The sequence below is a fragment of the Musa acuminata genome, chromosome BXJ1-10, assembly GCF_036884655.1.
Source record: "Musa acuminata AAA Group cultivar baxijiao chromosome BXJ1-10, Cavendish_Baxijiao_AAA, whole genome shotgun sequence".
NCBI classification, from domain to species: domain Eukaryota; kingdom Viridiplantae; phylum Streptophyta; class Magnoliopsida; order Zingiberales; family Musaceae; genus Musa; species Musa acuminata.
In genome coordinates, this window is record NC_088336.1 from 25,574,971 (window position 1) to 25,593,419 (window position 18,449).

Here is an 18,449-nt window from a genome sequence, read left to right on the forward strand (position 1 = left end):
AGCAGGTTTCGGAAGAACAGTTGATGGATCAGAAGTTGGCTTGGGAAGATTTCCTTCATCGAACCATATGTTCTCATCTAAAAGAAAGAAACTATTCTAGAAACAATTAAGGTAGATAAATCTCATTACAGATTGAGCAGCTATATGTATCGTTTATGAAGTCGCAAGAAGAAAAAAATAACACTTAAGTTTGGAGATGACATTCTCAGATTTGACTTCCCACAGCACAGAAGGTTTAGAAGGTCAACCTGCAGATATGGAAAGAGCCATGGGAAAGGCTGCAAGGTTCCACATGAAGGGTAGTACTCTCAGTTCTTGCTTCCGAATCCGCGAGGGCTGGGTCTTGCTGATGCCGAGTCTGCAAACTGTTTCCTCGGCTCCGATCGTCTCCTCCTCCGTGCAGTGCCAGGAGGTGCCTGTTAGAGAAAATAATAAGGAAGCCGGTCATCACATACATAATAGGCCGCAACAGATCATTGCATACTAAAAATCATCAAGATTTATGTTAACAAGTTCCACCATTTTGGAGATCAGGGTCTCAATGCACTACTTTTCCTCCTAGTATGGTAATATATATGCTATTTCCTAGGTGTTCTCTCTAAATTTTTTACACTTGCAACAGGTTTCATGTGAAAAATATCAGGTCACAGAAGGCACCCAAATTGCTTCTGAAAATTAAATCTTCATACATAGGGATGATTACTAAATGCTCATGTTAGAGGCTTTTTTTATGGCAAAACTCTTTTTGCATTTTATTTAGAAAGTTTTTCTGATCGATCATTCTTAAGGCATAATTACTAGTAATAAGGACTTGAAGCTTGTTATGGAACATCCATAGTGTTAGGAGATTGTTCAACTCATATGATAAGAGTGGGAGGTTTCATTCTACTGCATCACACAGACTACTAAAAGGCAATGACCATTAGGAAATCAATCAGTCTAGAGGATCTGTCAATGAGTTTCTTCCAAGAGGGCAGTGAGAGGTACCTTTTGCTCTGCTTTCAGTGACTCCTCTAGGTTGCTCAATGCTGGGATGGATCCTCCTTGCATGACCCCCAATAAGTTCTTCATTCGAACACGCATTTGGAATAGTTGAGCAACAAGTTGACTCACCTAAGCACCAGAAAGCTCTATAAATTACCCCAGTAAAATTTTATAATGCAATGCTCTTTAGAATGCAAAAAACATTAAATATCTTTAATTAAAACTGAGTTCAGAAGCTCTATGCGAGAAAGACCTGCTGCTCTGTCTTTCCAGACTCAGTAGCAATTCTCTTCCTTCTAGCTGGTGACTCAGCTAGAAGCTCTGGCTTTTCCCGTTCCTCTGTGTGTTAAATTATAAGTTCATGGTTTAGGATTTTGGGTGTGAAATAATAGGTGTTAGAGATGAAGGCGTGAAAACAACGAGAATTATCACTAGTCTCACTGAAAATATCTACCTGGGGTCATCACATTAATCATTGACTCCATGATCTTCAGATTTTTCTCTGCTTCACGAATTTGAGATGGAGTAACCTTTTTGAAACAGGAGACATGGAAGTTAGTTGCAGTTTTATCATCCACCACAAATGAGTTTATACAAAAATTTAAGATTTCTTTACACAAAGTAATGGCCATTATTTCTTAGTGACCTCTTGTAGCTTCATCTCCAATCATAAATGTAATTCAGTTAAGGAAGCAAATGGAAACTCAGTCATTATGAAGTTAAACATGCGTACCTTCCCCATGCCTGGAATCATTCCGATGACACGGCTCACAGAACCCATTTGTGCAACAGCACGTGTTTGTTTTAAAAAGTCATTGAAGTCAAATTTTGCGCTCATGATCTTCTTTTGTAGTTCCTCAGCATCTTCTTGTCGCATCTACTAGCATGATTTTTTCACTATTTAGAATTGCACATGATAAGGAAATTTTTGGAAGATAACAAATACTTACTACTTCTTGTGCCTTCTCCACAAATGAAAGAACATCACCCATCCCTAATATGCGGCCTGCCATGCGATCAGGATAGAAAGGTTCAAGATCTTCCATACGCTCCCCTCGTCCTACAAGCTTAATAGGCCTTCCTGATACCTGCAACGGCCAAAAAAAAGTGCTATATAAGAGCAAAAGAAGGTCCACAACATGCATGAATGAATTATGATGAGATTATTTTAAAAAGGTCATTACACATCCCAAGAAGAAAGAAAAAAGTGGTCATCATGCCATATTAAGTTAAAACTAGTTATACAAGAAATTCAGACATTCTAGCATCTAAAGGTATGGTTTAATTTTTAAAAAAGTAAGATCTAAAATTGTCTGAGTCTTCCTTCCTATGAACGTAAAAGTTCAATATTTCCATAGAGCTTTCTGATGCCCATAGCACCACTATTTATTAAGCAAAAAATGTAGAGAAAGCTGTTTCAAACTGAAAGATGAGATGACCTCATCAAACCAAAAGGTAAAGTCTTTCCCAAGAATATGTTAAGAAGTCAAACCTCTCTAACACTCAAAGCTGCTCCACCTCTAGAATCACCATCCAACTTTGTTAGTATTGCACCAGTAATACCAATCTCAATATTGAATGTTGTGACCAAGGCTGCAAAGAAGAGTTGATAAGGAAACAGACGTAGGCAAGACAAAGGAAACACAATCTAGTAAACAGGCCTCCTAATTTATCATCATAGCAAGCAGCTAGTTCATACAAACTAGTCATATTAAGCTACCCAATTAAACAGTCATTACTAAGCACACTTGTTTTATTGGTCTTCAACAATATTTAAAACATACAGTAAATCACTGAAGCATGCAGCAAAGAAGTTAACAGATAGAGTAACTCTAGTTTTTGCCCACCTGCAGCTTCCTGGCCAGTCATTGCATCCACTACAAGCAGAACTTCGGTAGGATTCAATGCCTGCTTTACTTCCTTCAACTCATCCATCATTGTTTTATCTATCTGATTTGAATAAAGAATTTAGCTAAAGTACAATTTATCATGAAGACAAACAGTTATATAAGAATATCATGTTAACTTCTGAATTTTCTGTATATGAAAGATACATGAGGATGTAGTTGCATGTAAGAGTGGTGAAGTCACAGTTCTAAATAGTTGAAATGAAGACAACAAGTTTTGACTAAATTTATTTGGAAATGGTGCCTAAGTTAGCTATGTTATTTTTTCAATAATATATTTTTGAGGATTCAAGGTGGGTGTATTTATCATTCTCCTTCAGGTTTGCTTTTACTAATTATACAGGGTTCTTGCAAATCATCATGCTCCTCAAATTAAAGATCTTTCATCATACCAATTTTCTTTTCAACACCAAAATTATACTCATAACTCCCCTTGGTTCCTTTCTTATCATAAATAAAAAAGATATATAATTACATTTACTAGAAACACCCAAAATAATAAAGCAATCACAAATAAAGATGTCATGAGACCTGAAGTCTTCCAGCAGTATCCACTATAACCACATCAATTGACTTCTTCCTAGCCTCTTCAAGACCGTGCTTAGCTATTTCCGAAGGTTTTACATTTGTGCCTTCTGCATAAACAGGGACACCCACCTGCACAGGCTCACTGTTTATTATAAAGGAGATGACAGTAGAGGACAGTAGATCCTAGTTATGTCACAAGAGAAATTAGTAAATGGAAAAAATAAATCAAACATGCAAGCTCACGAATGAAATGTCCAAGATTAGCACAAAAATCTAATACTATAGTTTTTCAAGATGAAGATTTCAAGATTCCTACAAACAAATAGCTACTTCGAAATAAGAACAAAAGTTGTTCAGGAAATAGGTTAAATTACGAAGATAGTAGAAATCAAATAGTTAAGTTTAAGAGAAAAACCTCTTTACTTCAGAATATTTTGTGGACACTACCACCACTAGGTAAATCATAGTTAAATTTAAAGAGTGGTCTTTTCTGCTAGTGGCTAGAGGAACCAAAAAATTTTACCAGAATACAACATTCTCAGCCCCTACTCACGCTTGTACAGACTCGATGAACAAGACCACCAGAAATATTATTCTCAGACAAGCAAACTATACCCAGAAGTTGTAGGTTACCTTCTCTCCCAAAATCTTAAGTTGGTCAACAGCTGCAGGCCGGTAAACATCTGCAGCAACCAACATGCAGCTCTTACCCTGAAAACTGTGCTTTTCAATTAGCATCAATAGGACATGCAGATTTTACCCAAACAAAATAAGGAGAACAAGAGGGTCCTCAAATCGCACCAATTTCTTCAAGTAGAAAGCAAGCTTCGCAGAAACAGTAGTCTTTCCGACACCTTGAAGACCAGCTAGTAACATCACCGTCGGACCAGACTTTGCAAATACCAGTTCAGACACTTCTCCACCCATCAGTTTCACGAGTTCATCATGCACAATCTGCATCAGATACACATCGTGATGGTAGATGGTACAAGGGAACCTGTATAATTCTATAAGATAAATGCTTTATACTCATTGCTACCTTCACCAACTGTTGATCAGGTCTCACTCCTCGAATCAAGCCCGCACCAACAGCCTGGTCGCTAACAGACTGCACAAACCTTCTCACTACCGGCAAGCTTACCTACACAACAGTATGTTATCAGGTCATACAATCAAATGAGAGAAGAGTTCTCTCTCCTCTGCTTGAAGTTGTTGCCATCGACTCACATCCGCTTCCAGGAGAGCCCGCCTGATATCCCTCATTGGTTCGGCTATGTTCTCCTTCGTCAAAACATCTGCCAAATATTGTTGGCAACAGATTCAAGAAAATGCTGTAAACGGTGACGAAAATCAAGAATCTAAAGCAAGGGGAAGCAGCCAAGAAGAGAAGCGAGGATGGATTTGCAGACCTACACCCCTAAGCTTGTTCCAGGCCGTCTCGAGGCCAGTCGTCAGCTGCCCAAACATCTCTGCCCTCACCGTGAAACATCTCCCTCTACTAACGTGTTCGGATTTTGAATTGATCCAACCCCAAAGTTCCCTCTGAGATTAAGAAATCTTGTGACCATGACACTGTCACGCAGATGAAGACGAAGAAAGAAAGGAACAGTATCACGAATTCGGACTTGGGGCAAGCTTACGGTAAATAGAGTCCTGCGGGAAGATCCGAGGTAGAGGGTCGAGCCGGTCCAGGAAGTAGAGGAATTGGAGGAAAGGTTTGGCCTTCCAGCGACCCTCGCGCCGCAAAAGGCTCCACTACAGTGGAGAGATGGCGGGCACAGGGAGAGATGGCGGTAAGGGGAAGCCGAGAAGGAGACGGCTTCCATGGCCGAAGACGGAGCGAAGGACGGCGAGAAGAGACAGGATAATGGAGGATATAATAAAAGGCGAAGCCTTTTTGGGCATATTTACAATGCAGCCCCTGCATAATTCAGAAATGCAAAAACATTATTTTCTTATTGTTATATAAATGATATGGCCATATTTGTTGTGACACCAGTATGACAATAATTCAATTGAGTTACATAACTATATAAATGTACCAGCATTTACTGTTTAAATAATTTTAATGGTCATATATATATATATATATATATATATCAATTTAGCGAGCAAAGAGATATTAATTTCTATTCCCTACTGTATATGTTGACCAAAACATGCCACGAATTAATGTGTCAAATTTATATTTTCAAGGTGATCTGTCAACATAATTGCTTTGCCTTTTGCCTTTCAATTCGACTCTAATTTAGATTTTTTTTTAGTTCTCTTTTATTTTCTAAAAATAGAGAACATAATGAGTGCTGTGCATGATTAAAATATATTTTTTAAAATTCAAAATAATATTCAAAACTATTCAAAGACTAATTATAAAATATTCATATAATTAATTATATTTAACATTTATATTTTTTAATTTTTTAAAATTATATTAAATTTTTCTATTTATGAAAATAAAATATTTAATCATATTTATTTTTATCAACAGAATCAATGAGTCAATGACATGAAAAAAAAGAATATTAAATATTTTATTTTTATAAATATAACTTTTAAAAATATAAAAATCAAAATACTGACTAATTACAGAAAATAATATATAATTAACTCGTTATTTGATGCAGAACGAACTATTTGAAGCCAACAAGATGAATCTTTGGATGCTAGTGAGATATAACCCAAGAGGCCATTGCATTCGCATTCACTTAATAAACATCGAAGCTGCCGAAGTCGATACCTCCAGCATCAACTCCACGTTATTACACGTTAAATCTACAGGATATGTACAGATTAATGTCAGAGGTCCACAAGAAAAGAGTCTACATGCCACTTCATCTTCATCTTCATCTTATTTAAGCACGCATACATTTATCCAAGACCACAGTATGTACACAGGCGAAGAGTTGCGGTAGGAAGGAGAGCATATCCGCGTCAGCCTTTGTGAGGTTCCTCGGATCTCTGCAGGAACACAAAGATGAAATGAAGGCATGAAAGGAATCATTATTAAGCAACAAAATCATCAATCTAAAAGAACATTGCTTTAATTAGTTGTTACCACGTCAAAAAGCTCGAAAGCTCTATCTCAAATTCAATCACTCCAAATTAAGATTTAGTCTTTTAGTTTTGCTGAAACTATATATACACATTGGAGGAACCAAAGTAAATGATTTGCTGATAAATAGAATCTAATAGTACAACCAAGATTATTATACCCAACTGTAGGAGGTAAATACCAAACTACAAAGAGTTTGCAATGTCATTATTACATAACCACAATTCCTGCAGTTTTTGCTTCAAAATCAACACTAGTGTTCTTCATTGATATTGCCATCTTAGCAGGTGTATTTTTTGTAAAATTAAAGTGGATTTTAAAAGGGTAATACAACTACCAACCTAAAAACACTTTCCTTCCTCAAATGCAACATGATCAAGGAAAAACTAAAAAGAACTAGATTCTGTATCAAAAGCATCTTACTGGTTCCCCGGTCACACCACTTCGGATGACAAGCCCTTGTTTCGTAGGTATTTTCTGATTTCTATGGCACTGAAGACCTAAGGACTGATTTATATAGCTTAGCCATCTCGTAATCTTCTGGTATCAAGATTTCTTTACGATGTTATTTTCGTCTCATCGTGACTGTTGCATGTAAGTCATATGCTCTGAATTTGTATGGCCTACAATTAGCTTGAATGGGTTAGATTTAACAATAGACTTGCACACAACAATATTAAAAACAAGGCTGGACACTGTGACATAAATCCTTCTTTGAAGGCTCCTCTTCAATTCCTCCCAAAGAAACTGATCTAAGAAAGAGATTAAAATATCCATAAAAGGAAGATGCTTAATTGGTCAAAAATGACAAAATAATCAATTTTTTTTTCTTCAACTTAAATTACATAAAGAGGATATCACTGAATTCAACAACAACGGACAACATGATCTCTGTGACAAATTTAGATATATCATCTCCAGAAAAATCAATGATGTGACAAATTTATTGTTGTAGAATGTTGCAGGAGCTTAACTACACACTATTATGAGCCGAAGTGTTGAGATGGTGTCCAAAACTAGAGGGTACAGTTATTACAGTTCTATCACATATAAAGAGTGTTCCCTTTGAGTGACATGCTCGACTAGAAACCAAGTTCGAAGTCCACCCAATTTACCATGTTCCGATGTACTCCATAGCATCCCCTCTCTTATTCCAGTTTTTCGCCTTTTTTCCAACTCAAAATATACTTTTGCTAAGTCGTTGCAATCATCATAAACCTCAAACCTCTTTGATAGCAACCACATCCCCAGACACAAAACCCCACCTTTTTCTTGTTAAAGAAGTATGGAAGCCCTAAATCTCTAAGAAAAACATCATTTTCACAATCCTGGAAGCTATCAGAAAGCCAAATACTCAAATTTTCCAAACAGAGAGCACAGATTAGCTGCTTATGGCTTACCTACGATCCATATGATAGAAATCTGACGCTGATCAACTTAACTAGAGAACGATAGCTACAAATAAAGCAGAAAGGAAGCCCAAAATTTTGCTTACTTTCTCGGACTTGGCCTTCTCGGCTTCGAGCCTCTCCTTCTCCGCCTTTCGCCTCAGCTTCTCCATCCGCCCCCTCTCCATTTTCTACGCACAAAACCAGCCCAGTCAGACCACACGAACACATCCCCCGATCAAGACCAAGAAGGCTCCGACAAAGGCTACCGAGACAGCAGCAAGGGCCACTCACCTGGATGTAGACGTTCTCGGCAGCTCGCTCCTCCTCGCTGAGGATCCGACCCCTGTCGTCGCTAAAGAAACGAGGGCTCCTCCGAGCCAGCTTCTCCATCGCCGGCCTCCACAACCGAGGGACGCGGGCGGTGGCGGATCTCATTGCCATGGACGACCTGCTTCGCGAGCACAGACGACAGACCAGAAGCTAAGAGGACCCACGAGAGGGAGTCCAATTTATACGAGAACAAACCGGAATGGATAAGGATGGAGTAAACCGGGCCAGCCGACGAACCGCTACTCTCGAGCGGTTTAGTAAACCGGGGCGTAAATATCTTTCGAGGCTTGGAATATTCCAGTACGCAATTTATCAAAAAAGCCTAAACCAATTTATGTTATTCTTATACACCCCTCAAAACTGATATGATCCACTTCTGCGATCGGACGGTCAGGGACATGCCATCAAATGTTTATTAATCTTCCAGTGATCAGAATTTTAAATAAAAATAAAAGGCAAAAAAAACTTCTCCTATTGTTTATAGCATATATTTTAAAATTAGCATATTTTCCCCTCCAAATGTTAATATTATATCTATATTCCATATCCCTCTAAAATTTAAATTATATATATATATATATATATATATATATATATATATATATATATATAGAGAGAGAGAGAGAGAGAGAGAGAGAGAGAGAGAGAGAGGATGTATATGCATTATGTCATTACCCCCTCATTTGTCACATGATTTCTGTTCATGCATCAGCCACGACAATTACTCCATCAAGCAACTGTAGATGCAGTCATGTTGTTTGATTCAAGGCTAAGTCATAATCCAATATGCTTGAAATCATACACAAAGTCTTGTCTCTTTGCAATCAAACTTCCAAGTTATCAGCAGATCCCCCAAATACAAACACAAACATCCATAGCAAATCCACAATGCCCAAAGCCTACCATCACATACAAGTTAGACAAGGAAAAGAAGAGGAAAGAACGGCTTCACCGCCATGCCTCGACACGCTCGACCTTTGAGTCGATACGACTCACGATACGCTCCACCTTTGACTTCTCAGCTGGCAAGGAAGCTCGGCTGGCAGTCTGTGCCTTTGCCTTTCTCCCTTTCCTGTGATTCTGGCTATTCAACCGGCCTGTCTTCTTCCTACGACAGTTTGAATGAACTGAATTGTGATCATTAGCAGCGAACTCCTGGCCTCTAGATGAAGAACCACCAGATGGTGCTGAATTCTCTGCAGAGTTTTCGGTAGTCGGATGCAATGCAGCTCCTCGAGAGGCAGTATCGTCGTGTGAGGGCTGAGGACTATCGGCTGCCTCATCTTCTGCAGATTTTTCTTCAGGAATTCGAGCGAGACTATCCAGAACAGGTTCATGGGTGACATGTACTTGCTCAGTTGCTTCATCACGACCGGTCGCAAGATGAATCTGAGGGCTGTCATGACCATTGTCATCAGATGGATCTGTATTAGAAACCGAAGCATCCTCTAAAGTGGGTTCTTGTCTGTCTTTTAGTGTCTTCAAGATCAGCATTCGAAGAAAATTCATCACTTGCACCGCATACATCAACGCTGTCAAAGGATCTGCCATCTAGAATTATGATAAACAAATGTACAAGTTTCAGTTTGCAGCCTGTGGGAAGCAGAAAATATGTTTTGCGCATGAAAAGCAATCACGAAAAGTAGGGAAAGGGGGGAATCCTGCTACTTGGGCTCTAAAGCAACTGAAAGAATAAGTGGTTGAAAGTGAAATGCATTTACCATTCCTCCAGACTTGTCTTGAACTCTCCAAAATGACTTGCAAAAGTCATTTGGTAGAGCTATGAGATCTCAATAGGTTTTTCTTTTTTCTGAAAAAAAAAATGCATTTACCATTAATTACCTGAGTCATGTTTGGAGCAAACACCGTGGCAATATTGCGTGCATTCATCTTGTTTTCTTGTTCTTCTTGGACAACATCGGCCATCAAATTGATAGCCCAATCCAATAGAGCAGCCTCTGTTGTAGGCAGCAACCTAGCAAGCCGAGCACAATCCTCTTCTGTTTGGCACTGCATCACCTGCTCTGCTGAAAGAGTGTCGAGCACTCCAGTAGGAAGTTCTCTAAACCAGGCCTACATAAGCAACAGAGAAAAGAAAATGTGGAATTAAGCAATATGAAATTTTGAGGAAGATCAGTTTGTTTGGAAAAGCATGTTCGCGACGTATATTTGTTAATCCAAAATCAAGTATCTATCAGAAAGAAGGAATGATATAGTGATACAGAAAACGTCAATTGAACTAGTAAGGACGACTTTTGCCGCTATTTCATTTTTAAACAAAATGATGTTGCCTCTAGATCTATAAAAAATCAGATCGGATGTATTTTTGTCTTTTCAAAACTTGCAGCAGATTAGCAAGTAGACAACAATGCAATGTATGCAGCACAGAGAGACCATGCAATGGTTGAGTAGGAAAGGCATAGGGAAAGTTTGTAGGTATACCTTTATTAGACCTGCCAGACAATGCACATCAATACCCTCGGGCACTATTCCATTGTTTAGCTGGTCTCTGACATATTCCTCTTGGCTATTATCAGCGTTGATTCTGAAAATTCCTTCTGACTGCATAGTTTCATTGAGATCAAGTTTCAGGCTCAGAGAAGTATTACAATGACTAATTAGAATAAGCAATTATACCCGAAGGCCGCCTTGCTCATAAAGACGTCTTTGCATCAGCAAAAGGATGGTTGGAACACTATTGCCTCTAGCATCATATGAACACTGCATAGATTCAGTAGAAACACCAAAGACAGTTGCACTGCAGTAGAATTCATGGATTGAGTTAGCTTTTTATAGAGAATGGACAAAAGCTAACATGACGACAAGAATAAGAAGCAAGGATAAACACATGAACAGAAATATTCAAGGGGACAATAGAAATATTCAAACTCGTAGAACCTTGAACAACAACAATATTATGAGCTAAAATTCTTTATGGGTGTCTCTTAAAGTTCCGAGGAACGAATTACTTTCAACCATTCCTGTGACAAATCCCTAATACATGTAAGATCTTAGGATTTTCCTTTGAAACATAATGATGTCGGACAGTCTTAATCCCTTCGTAATTTAGATGCATCCACAGGACCCATTATGGTTCAAACACTTGCCCTCTGAACTCTGTGTGTTGCATGTGTTTTCCAACGTGATCATCATTTTAGGTTTGGACTGTACGTGGATCCATAATCATACTCCACACAACAGTATGAAAGATGCGCCAAAGTACAAACAATCAACAAAAACTTTGATCCACCTTTTCTCTATATTATTAATCACATAAATATTAAGGACGAAAGAGAAATTACATGATGAGTTGTAATTCACACCATTATTTCTTTCTATGTTTAAATTGTGAACACCAATAATATCAGATAACATGCACCACAAACGGCTCTCAGTGCATGTGACACACGACTGAAATTGACATGGATTACAAAATATAGAGTGTTGCCATCATAGTTCTTTAAACAGGATTTTATTCGAATGAGTTTTTCAGGTTTTGTCAACAGATGCTTCGTTGTCATACATTCAATCTGGGTGACTTATCATGTGACTTGTACAAAGATCAATGGGGCTAAGTTCTTTCAACCAGTTTTGACATCTTCACAACACATGCAAATGGCATGATGGTATGAATCAGCAACAACCTGACATGACCAATTAAACAGTAACTTTTCACTTGGAGTAGTGTCGATATTTCGATGCTCTTACTAGATAGGTTCATCACATAGTTGAAGTATATGAACTTGTAGATTCTTTTGTTTCCTATATGTTCAAGGGATATTTGTAGTTCTTACCGTCAACAGATGTTTGTTTATGGGTACACAATTTTTAATTCAGAAAGATCACATTTGAAGATAGACTAACATCAGATATGGTCATAGACGTAAGCGATATGACATCATAGCTTTCTGGATGAACAAGTCAGTGTGAAAATATAGAAATTAATTCAAGAAGAAATCGTTAGTTCTCCTTGTAGCAAATGACTAAGAGGAGCTGAAATTTCCTGGTGAACGGTCACAAAAGGTGAAGACTTAACCCAAGAACGGTGATAAAAGAATCTTGAACTAGGTTACAAAAGTTGAAAGCTGGAACTGACAATGATGGACCAAAATAGTATGCAAAGAAGTTACAAGAGAGCTCGTAATCCAAACAATGAACCTACCAAATGACCGATAGGTATGACTGATAGGTGATGAGAAACAAAACTGGTGCTCGTGTTTTCTATGGCATCAGATTAGTAAAAGCATGTAGATTTGTCGATGAAGTGATGAACAGAGAGCATAATATTGTTGATCATCAACATAGTAATCAGGCATAAAGTCAAAATAACTTCATTGGATCCTATATATTTCATACCCACTTGAGAATTACCCCAAGATACTGGCGTCCAAATGTCCTCCTACTTTTGACAACGGGAGATGTTCTCAACCCCAAAGCATAGTATAGTTGTTCATAACACAATAAAAGCAATTATTTTCTTTGGAGACAAAGACCCAATTTAAATTATGATGATCTAAAGATCTTCCTATAAAAAGGAAAAGAGCAGCAGATCAAAGCAAATTTCCACATGTATTATTCTACTACAGTAGGAAAGTTGCTAACTATTTCTAAAGCTCATAAATTGTTCATAACGCAAGAAAACAACCAAAAGGTCGCATTTTTTTTGGGCCAAGAAAAGAAGCACAATCTCAGCAGAAGAACAAGGAAAGAGCAGACCTTGCGCTGGGGGCTCTGCGGGGAACCTCCGGCTCGAACTCCACGGGCAGCCCGAGGAATCCGTGGAAGCGGTCGAAGGTGACGTGGGCGACGTGCCGCACGTCGGTGGGCCACCCGATATCCATCGAGCCGAAGTCCTCGTCGCCGGCGCCTTCCGTCTTGCACCCCAGCAGCGACTTCCGGAACACCGTCAGCAGCAACGCCAACACAGACAGCTGTTGTTGTTCCTCTTCCTCTTCCTCCTCCTCTTCTTCCCCCACGGGCTCGACCTCGGCTCCTCCTCCTCCCCTCCGACTCCTTCCCCTCTTCCTCTCTGAGGCGCCACCAGCACCACCACGCCTCCCCTCCTCCTCCTCGCCCTCTCCGCAGCTGTTGGAAGGGCTTAAAAGCCCAATGGAGCCATCATTCGGGTCGCAAGAAAGGGCGCGTCTTGGAGACGAAGGGAAATGCGATGGGGACCGGAGCACTTCAGCCATGGCTTGGTATTATGGAAGCCGAAGAGGAGGATGTGGGGGGTGGGCCAAATACAAATTCCAGAATTAAAAAGAAAATAAGTAACAAGGATTGGATTTTCGAGAGCAATGGCAAGCCAAAAATCGAATCTTTAGAACAATGACCGGAAGCAGATTGGATTTCTAGGGACTTCTAATTCACCTCCTCCAGCTTGGAGAAAGGGACGGATCCGAGAGAAGGGAGGGGAGGGGGGCGGGGGAGATTATTTTTGAGGAGGAGTTGGATTGAAGGAAGGATTTGAAGCGGTGGGACGTGGGAATCATAACTTGCTCGTTATATATTCTGTTCTTCCCTTTCTTGGCTGGCCATGGGAGGCTATTGGAGAAGAATGGAAAGAACGGGAGAGGGGGCCATGGAAAGGAACAAAAAGAAGTAGATTTGAAGGTTGGGAAGGCTCCTCGAGAACTGCTCTTTTTTGGTGCTAATTAATCCCTTGAACAGTGGGCGAGTTGGGTTTAGAGACAACAGAGTCCACAGAGTCACAGAGACAGAGGCTGGAAAGAGGATTTTGTATTTGATGCCACTTGGATAATGAATGATGCACTGAATGCATTGGATTTGGTTACCTTAAGCTATGAGCTTTAAGGTTGTGGCCAAGTTAGGCTGCAACAGCCCAAGAGTTCTGACTTTTGTGTTTCCTGATGTTGATTGATAAGATCAGATGCAAAACATGAGGATTAGAGATGATGGATCCATTAGATATGATTGGCACAGGGCACAAAAAGAAGACGAAGAAGCACTGGTGAAGAAGCTTTTGTTCACAGAGGAGATGAGATTCCTTGCAAGGGACATCGTCGAGTGGTGCATAATAGCCAGCAGGTAAACCACCATGGAAAGAACACAGTCAACAGACAGACAGCCATGGCCCAGCCAGCGATTTATCTAAAGCTTCACTGTTGGATCATTCATCACGCACACATACATTGCTCTAACTTTGGGTTCACTTCAACCCCTGATCACAAGTTTGCATGCGGTTCGGCAAAATGGCACACACAGAGAAGGGATTGATTCTATGTCGCCGCCAGCTTGCAGTGATGCAGACAGGATGACAGTAGATCTACAGCTTAGATTTAGAAGTCGATGACATGTGTTTATGGGCATCGTTGGGTGCCACAAGCACACATTCATTCTGCTGCTTGTCATGGCATTGGTCGATCTCCTCCCTCCTCCTCTTTGCTTTCTCGATGGAACCAATCGAGCAACATTAAAAGAACAGCTGCAGGTTTCCTGCATCTCAAGGCTGAGGGAGGAGTTGGGAAAGGCAAAATCCACAGCTTTCCTCCTCTTTTGCAGAGAAAAAGATACTGTGACTGGTGGTGGTACAAAAAGGTAAAGCTCGAAGAGAAGGATTGGATGGCAACGGGCAAATGATTTAAATTCAAATGTTTGAAGGGCGGGCAGGGAATTAGAATATTATATTGAGCAAGTTTATTATGTTAATCTATAGGTAATTAAATATTCTATTCTCTAATTAGATATTGGGGCTAATTAGGAATTTTGATTTAGGATTAACTATAAGATCAATTTTTTAACATTTAGAATCCATATAAGTGAAAAATAATACATTATATAAAACCTGATTTAATCATTAGTCTCTGCTCCTATCATACATTTATGTATAATTAAATATAGAATTTGATTTAGCATTTGGAATATCTATGGAGTCTTCCCATTATAAATCGATACATGAAATATCTCCAATCATCATCAAAATGTCACTTCACATTAATTGTCATCAAAGACATTCACTCCACGAACACACATGATGATGATGTTGGGATGATGGCTTCATTCGCAGCCTCTAATCCTTGTTGGTCTCTGCCTACTAAAAGTACTCAAAGCATGCACTCAGCATGAGCTATTATTCTGTGTTACTCCGACTACTGATAGGATTTTGCAGGGCCTGCTTGCAGCACAAATTAGGTGGCAATCCTCGTCGCCTGTGACCTGCGAGAAGAAAGAGGGGTATCTCATGCAGGTATGGAGAAGCAATAGAGGCCACATGAAAGAGAGACTGGGATACTGTGGATTCCGATTGGAAGGATGCAGTCTCGCCACCAAGACATGTTGATCATCACTCTCATTTTTCCTGTTCCTTTCTGAGATGTTGTGGGGCACATGAAATTATTCAGATCTTCTAAAAAAACATAACCATCTGATTTGATCTTGCAATTGTATTTGTGGTTGGATGGAAATGTTATTTGTATCGTAGTTATAAAATTCGGATTAGATTTGTTGAGTAGCGGAGTAAAAGCTTCAGCTAATTCATCATCAATTCTGTTCATTAATTTGAGTCTTAAATAAATTATTAAAAAATTAATGATGTGATAAATACTTTATCGTTAGTTATGTGTAATCGATGTGGGAAGGTTGAGATGTCAAGTAATCAACATCACAATATTAAGTGGCTAATACCTTATTGTCAAGCAGACGACATCTCGATGTTAGGTAATTGCCACATCGATATCATATACCCAGTATTTTTATCATATGTAATTGAATATGACATCATCTCCTAAACATTATTGACTATATGATATTTTTCGTATATTCCTTAAATTCATCATAACACTATTCTACTAAAGTTGAAGAATATACGAATTCATCCATAATATCAATGCACGCCTACAAGCATGATAGTTCTCAAAGTCACACTATAAAAGATTCCCTTAAGTGCATTCCAAAATTAAAAAAAAAAATCCTCTCATTCAATTACTGCTTTTAACTTTGTCACTCTTATTCAATTAATCTAATAACTTAACTCTTCATGTAACTTAAGCATAAGAAGAATTTTATCGGACATACCCTAACGCAACTTTGCAGGATTCGATAAACGAGAGATAGACGTAAAATAAACACTACAACAAAAGGTGACTTTGCTTTGCGGATAAGGGCTTACAGTTTTTTATAATCAAGCTATAAATATCTAATAGCAACGGATATTGTTTTTATCATTTTTAATTATATTTTTATTTGTAATTCTTTAAGACCATAATAATAGATGAATCAAAGACTAGGATTAGGACCAAATATGTTATTCATTACTATGGATGAATAAAGTACAAGAAAGACTATCGATGACATCAGGAGTTGGCACCACTGGTCCTATAATTGCCAACTATTTTCTAAGTCAAAAGGATAGGTCATGATCCGCCCACGGATGTGGTCGAGGTGTTCTCTGGTGTTCAAACACCATCTTTTTTTTCTCTCTTTTCCTTTGAAAAAGACGAGTGCTGTTTGGATCGTAGCACTCTTTCTCTTTCAAAGGAGTGAATGGCAAAAACACACAATTAATTTGTTAAAATCAAGCACAATAATAATCTCATGGCCAGACTTTGACCAAATCCTCCGTGAACAAATCTAGAACATCACACAAGATGGGTCGAGACATGCTTCAATAAATTAATAGCTTCATACAGCATGCTATGAGCTCCTAAAGGTAACAATCCTCCATCAGCATAGATATAAATGAACTCATTTCCTTATGTAATGAACATTAGAGTAGAAGAGAGACTATCGATGATATCAGGAGTTGGCACTGCTGGCCTTATCATTGTCAACTATTTTTCTAAGACAAAAGGATAAACGATGACAGTCGTCATCCACCCACAGAAGTGGTCGAGGTGTTCTCCGGTGCTTAAACACCATCTTCCTTTCCTCTCGCTTTTCCTTTGGAAGAGACGAGTGCTTGTTGGATCATAGCATTCTTTCTCTTTCAAAGGAGTGCACGGCCAAAAAAAACTTTCATTTGAAAGATAGCATAGCAATCACAGTATTCTTCACGTAGCTGAGATGCATGATGACCATGTTTCCGAGAAAGAGAGAGAGAGGTTTGATCTGAATTCTCTTTGGATATGAGTATGATGTGAAGGATTGGGGGAGATAAGACCGATGCTACATTAAAGATTCTTTTTTGTTTTTTTGTCACTACTGATAGTTTTGTTTTATATTTTATAGGATGCATTTTCATGTGGGTTTTATGATATTAGATTTAGTGATTAATATAATCATTTGAAAAGAAAAAAAACTATTTTTTTTATAATATCATGTTTAAAACAAATATTTTTTAAGCATTCACAAGAAAAATATTATTTTATAAAAAATATTATTTTAAAAACCTTTCGAAATAATAACGTCCAATGGAAATTTTCAAAAAGTAAAGAAAAAAATCCTTAATGTAATTACAATTACTATATTTAGGATATTTGGTCGAAGATTAAATAAACAAATCGGCAAAAGATTAAAAAAATAAAAATGCCTCCTCTAGATCTGTAAATAAATTATTACTTAATTTACTGATTTCTGTCTGTGAATCCTCAACATCTACCGACGTTGACCTTATCAATCTTTTCTCAACGTCTCTATCTATCTATCTTATCTCTCTTTCTTTTTGTTGTTTGTTTACTTTTCTTATCGCATTATAAGAGTATATATACATACATTAACGGTTTAAATATCAGAATCAATCCCTTTGTTGTCTTAATGAAGAACATATTATCATGTGCTCGAGTCGCTTCTCCTGCAAATCATCTGTTCTTTGTTATCGAACCCCCAAAAAAAAGCGAACTTAAGCAGAAAAGCTGGAGTTGCGTAGCAAAGTAGCTATTAAATAAATGTTTAGCTTATAATAATTAAGATTTAGGGATTCTTTCACAGTATATTCGATGAACGTGAAAGAGATAATACAGTTCATAAACATATTATATTTTTAGAATTTATGGTTACCCATCTTTGTCAAAGACATTGACTGTGTGAGAGTGACAGAAGCAAAGAGAAGCAAGATAACAGGGTCGGTCCGGTCAATGCCGTATATATCGAGGATTGGTATTAACGTATATTAATAATCAGAATATCTTTTTTTTTTCTAAAATATAAAAATATATTTAGCCACTGAGAACATCATATTAATCAAATTAGGGAGGTGGTTTTAATAAATAATAATAATAATAGTAGTAGTAGTAAAATTAAAATGGGAAAAGTCAACAGTGCCCTCCTCCTCTCCTTATATACCCCCGAAAGGCCACTCTT

The 18,449-nt window shown here is 38.3% G+C and overlaps 3 protein-coding genes across 4 annotated transcripts; all 3 read right to left on the reverse strand.

Moving 5' to 3' along the window:
• Window positions 1–78: 78 nt before the first annotated feature.
• On the reverse strand, window positions 79–5,270 carry LOC103968363 (signal recognition particle subunit SRP54, chloroplastic). Its single transcript, XM_009381537.3, has 15 exons — window positions 5,060–5,270; window positions 4,829–4,961; window positions 4,647–4,714; window positions 4,459–4,560; window positions 4,221–4,373; window positions 4,053–4,130; window positions 3,423–3,548; window positions 2,832–2,934; window positions 2,477–2,577; window positions 1,935–2,072; window positions 1,718–1,861; window positions 1,439–1,514; window positions 1,238–1,323; window positions 988–1,113; window positions 79–416 (listed from the first exon to the last, which is right to left on the reverse strand). The coding sequence occupies exons 1-15, from the start codon at window positions 5,243–5,245 to the stop codon at window positions 309–311; spliced, it is 1,728 nt and encodes a 575-aa protein (XP_009379812.2). The 5' UTR covers window positions 5,246–5,270; the 3' UTR covers window positions 79–308.
• An 823-nt stretch (window positions 5,271–6,093) lies between these two features.
• On the reverse strand, window positions 6,094–8,353 carry LOC135595749 (uncharacterized protein At2g27730, mitochondrial-like). Of its 2 annotated transcripts, none has more exons than XM_065087062.1 (3): window positions 8,154–8,351; window positions 7,967–8,050; window positions 6,094–6,377 (listed from the first exon to the last, which is right to left on the reverse strand). In XM_065087062.1, exons 1-3 carry the CDS (start codon window positions 8,301–8,303, stop codon window positions 6,351–6,353), a joined length of 261 nt encoding a protein of 86 aa, XP_064943134.1. In that variant the 5' UTR covers window positions 8,304–8,351; the 3' UTR covers window positions 6,094–6,350. The 2 variants fall into 2 exon arrangements, with proteins under 2 accessions (XP_064943134.1, XP_064943135.1); XM_065087063.1 differs by lacking the exon at window positions 6,094–6,377 and adding an exon at window positions 6,402–7,094 and having other exon boundaries at window positions 8,154–8,353.
• A 593-nt stretch (window positions 8,354–8,946) lies between these two features.
• Window positions 8,947–13,927, reverse strand: LOC103968365 (rho GTPase-activating protein 5). Its single transcript, XM_009381540.3, has 5 exons — window positions 12,909–13,927; window positions 10,830–10,950; window positions 10,635–10,754; window positions 10,035–10,265; window positions 8,947–9,743 (listed from the first exon to the last, which is right to left on the reverse strand). The coding sequence occupies exons 1-5, from the start codon at window positions 13,382–13,384 to the stop codon at window positions 9,141–9,143; spliced, it is 1,551 nt and encodes a 516-aa protein (XP_009379815.2). The 5' UTR covers window positions 13,385–13,927; the 3' UTR covers window positions 8,947–9,140.
• Between the last annotated feature and the right edge of the window lie 4,522 nt (window positions 13,928–18,449).

What these genes read in the sequence shown, in the direction of transcription:
- LOC103968363 (XM_009381537.3), bottom strand. Translation starts at nt 5,245, where the DNA reads ATGGAAGCCGTCTCCTTCTCGGCTTCCCCTTACCGCCATCTCTCCCTG. An exon ending in GGGCTCTCCTGGAAGCGGAT is followed by an intron (nt 4,561 to 4,646) that starts GTGAGTCGATGG and finishes ACTGTTGTGTAG; the next exon opens with GTAAGCTTGCCGGTAGTGAG. An exon ending in TGGAGAAGGCACAAGAAGTA is followed by an intron (nt 1,862 to 1,934) that starts GTAAGTATTTGT and finishes TCATGCTAGTAG; the next exon opens with ATGCGACAAGAAGATGCTGA.
- LOC135595749 (XM_065087062.1), bottom strand. Translation starts at nt 8,303, where the DNA reads ATGGCAATGAGATCCGCCACCGCCCGCGTCCCTCGGTTGTGGAGGCCG. An exon ending in CCGAGAACGTCTACATCCAG is followed by an intron (nt 8,051 to 8,153) that starts GTGAGTGGCCCT and finishes TTTTGTGCGTAG; the next exon opens with AAAATGGAGAGGGGGCGGAT. An exon ending in AGAAGGCCAAGTCCGAGAAA is followed by an intron (nt 6,378 to 7,966) that starts GTAAGCAAAATT and finishes GTGTTCCTGCAG; the next exon opens with AGATCCGAGGAACCTCACAA.
- LOC103968365 (XM_009381540.3), bottom strand. Translation starts at nt 13,384, where the DNA reads ATGGCTGAAGTGCTCCGGTCCCCATCGCATTTCCCTTCGTCTCCAAGA. An exon ending in ATGAGCAAGGCGGCCTTCGG is followed by an intron (nt 10,755 to 10,829) that starts GTATAATTGCTT and finishes GAAACTATGCAG; the next exon opens with TCAGAAGGAATTTTCAGAAT. An exon ending in GTCTGGCAGGTCTAATAAAG is followed by an intron (nt 10,266 to 10,634) that starts GTATACCTACAA and finishes TTGCTTATGTAG; the next exon opens with GCCTGGTTTAGAGAACTTCC.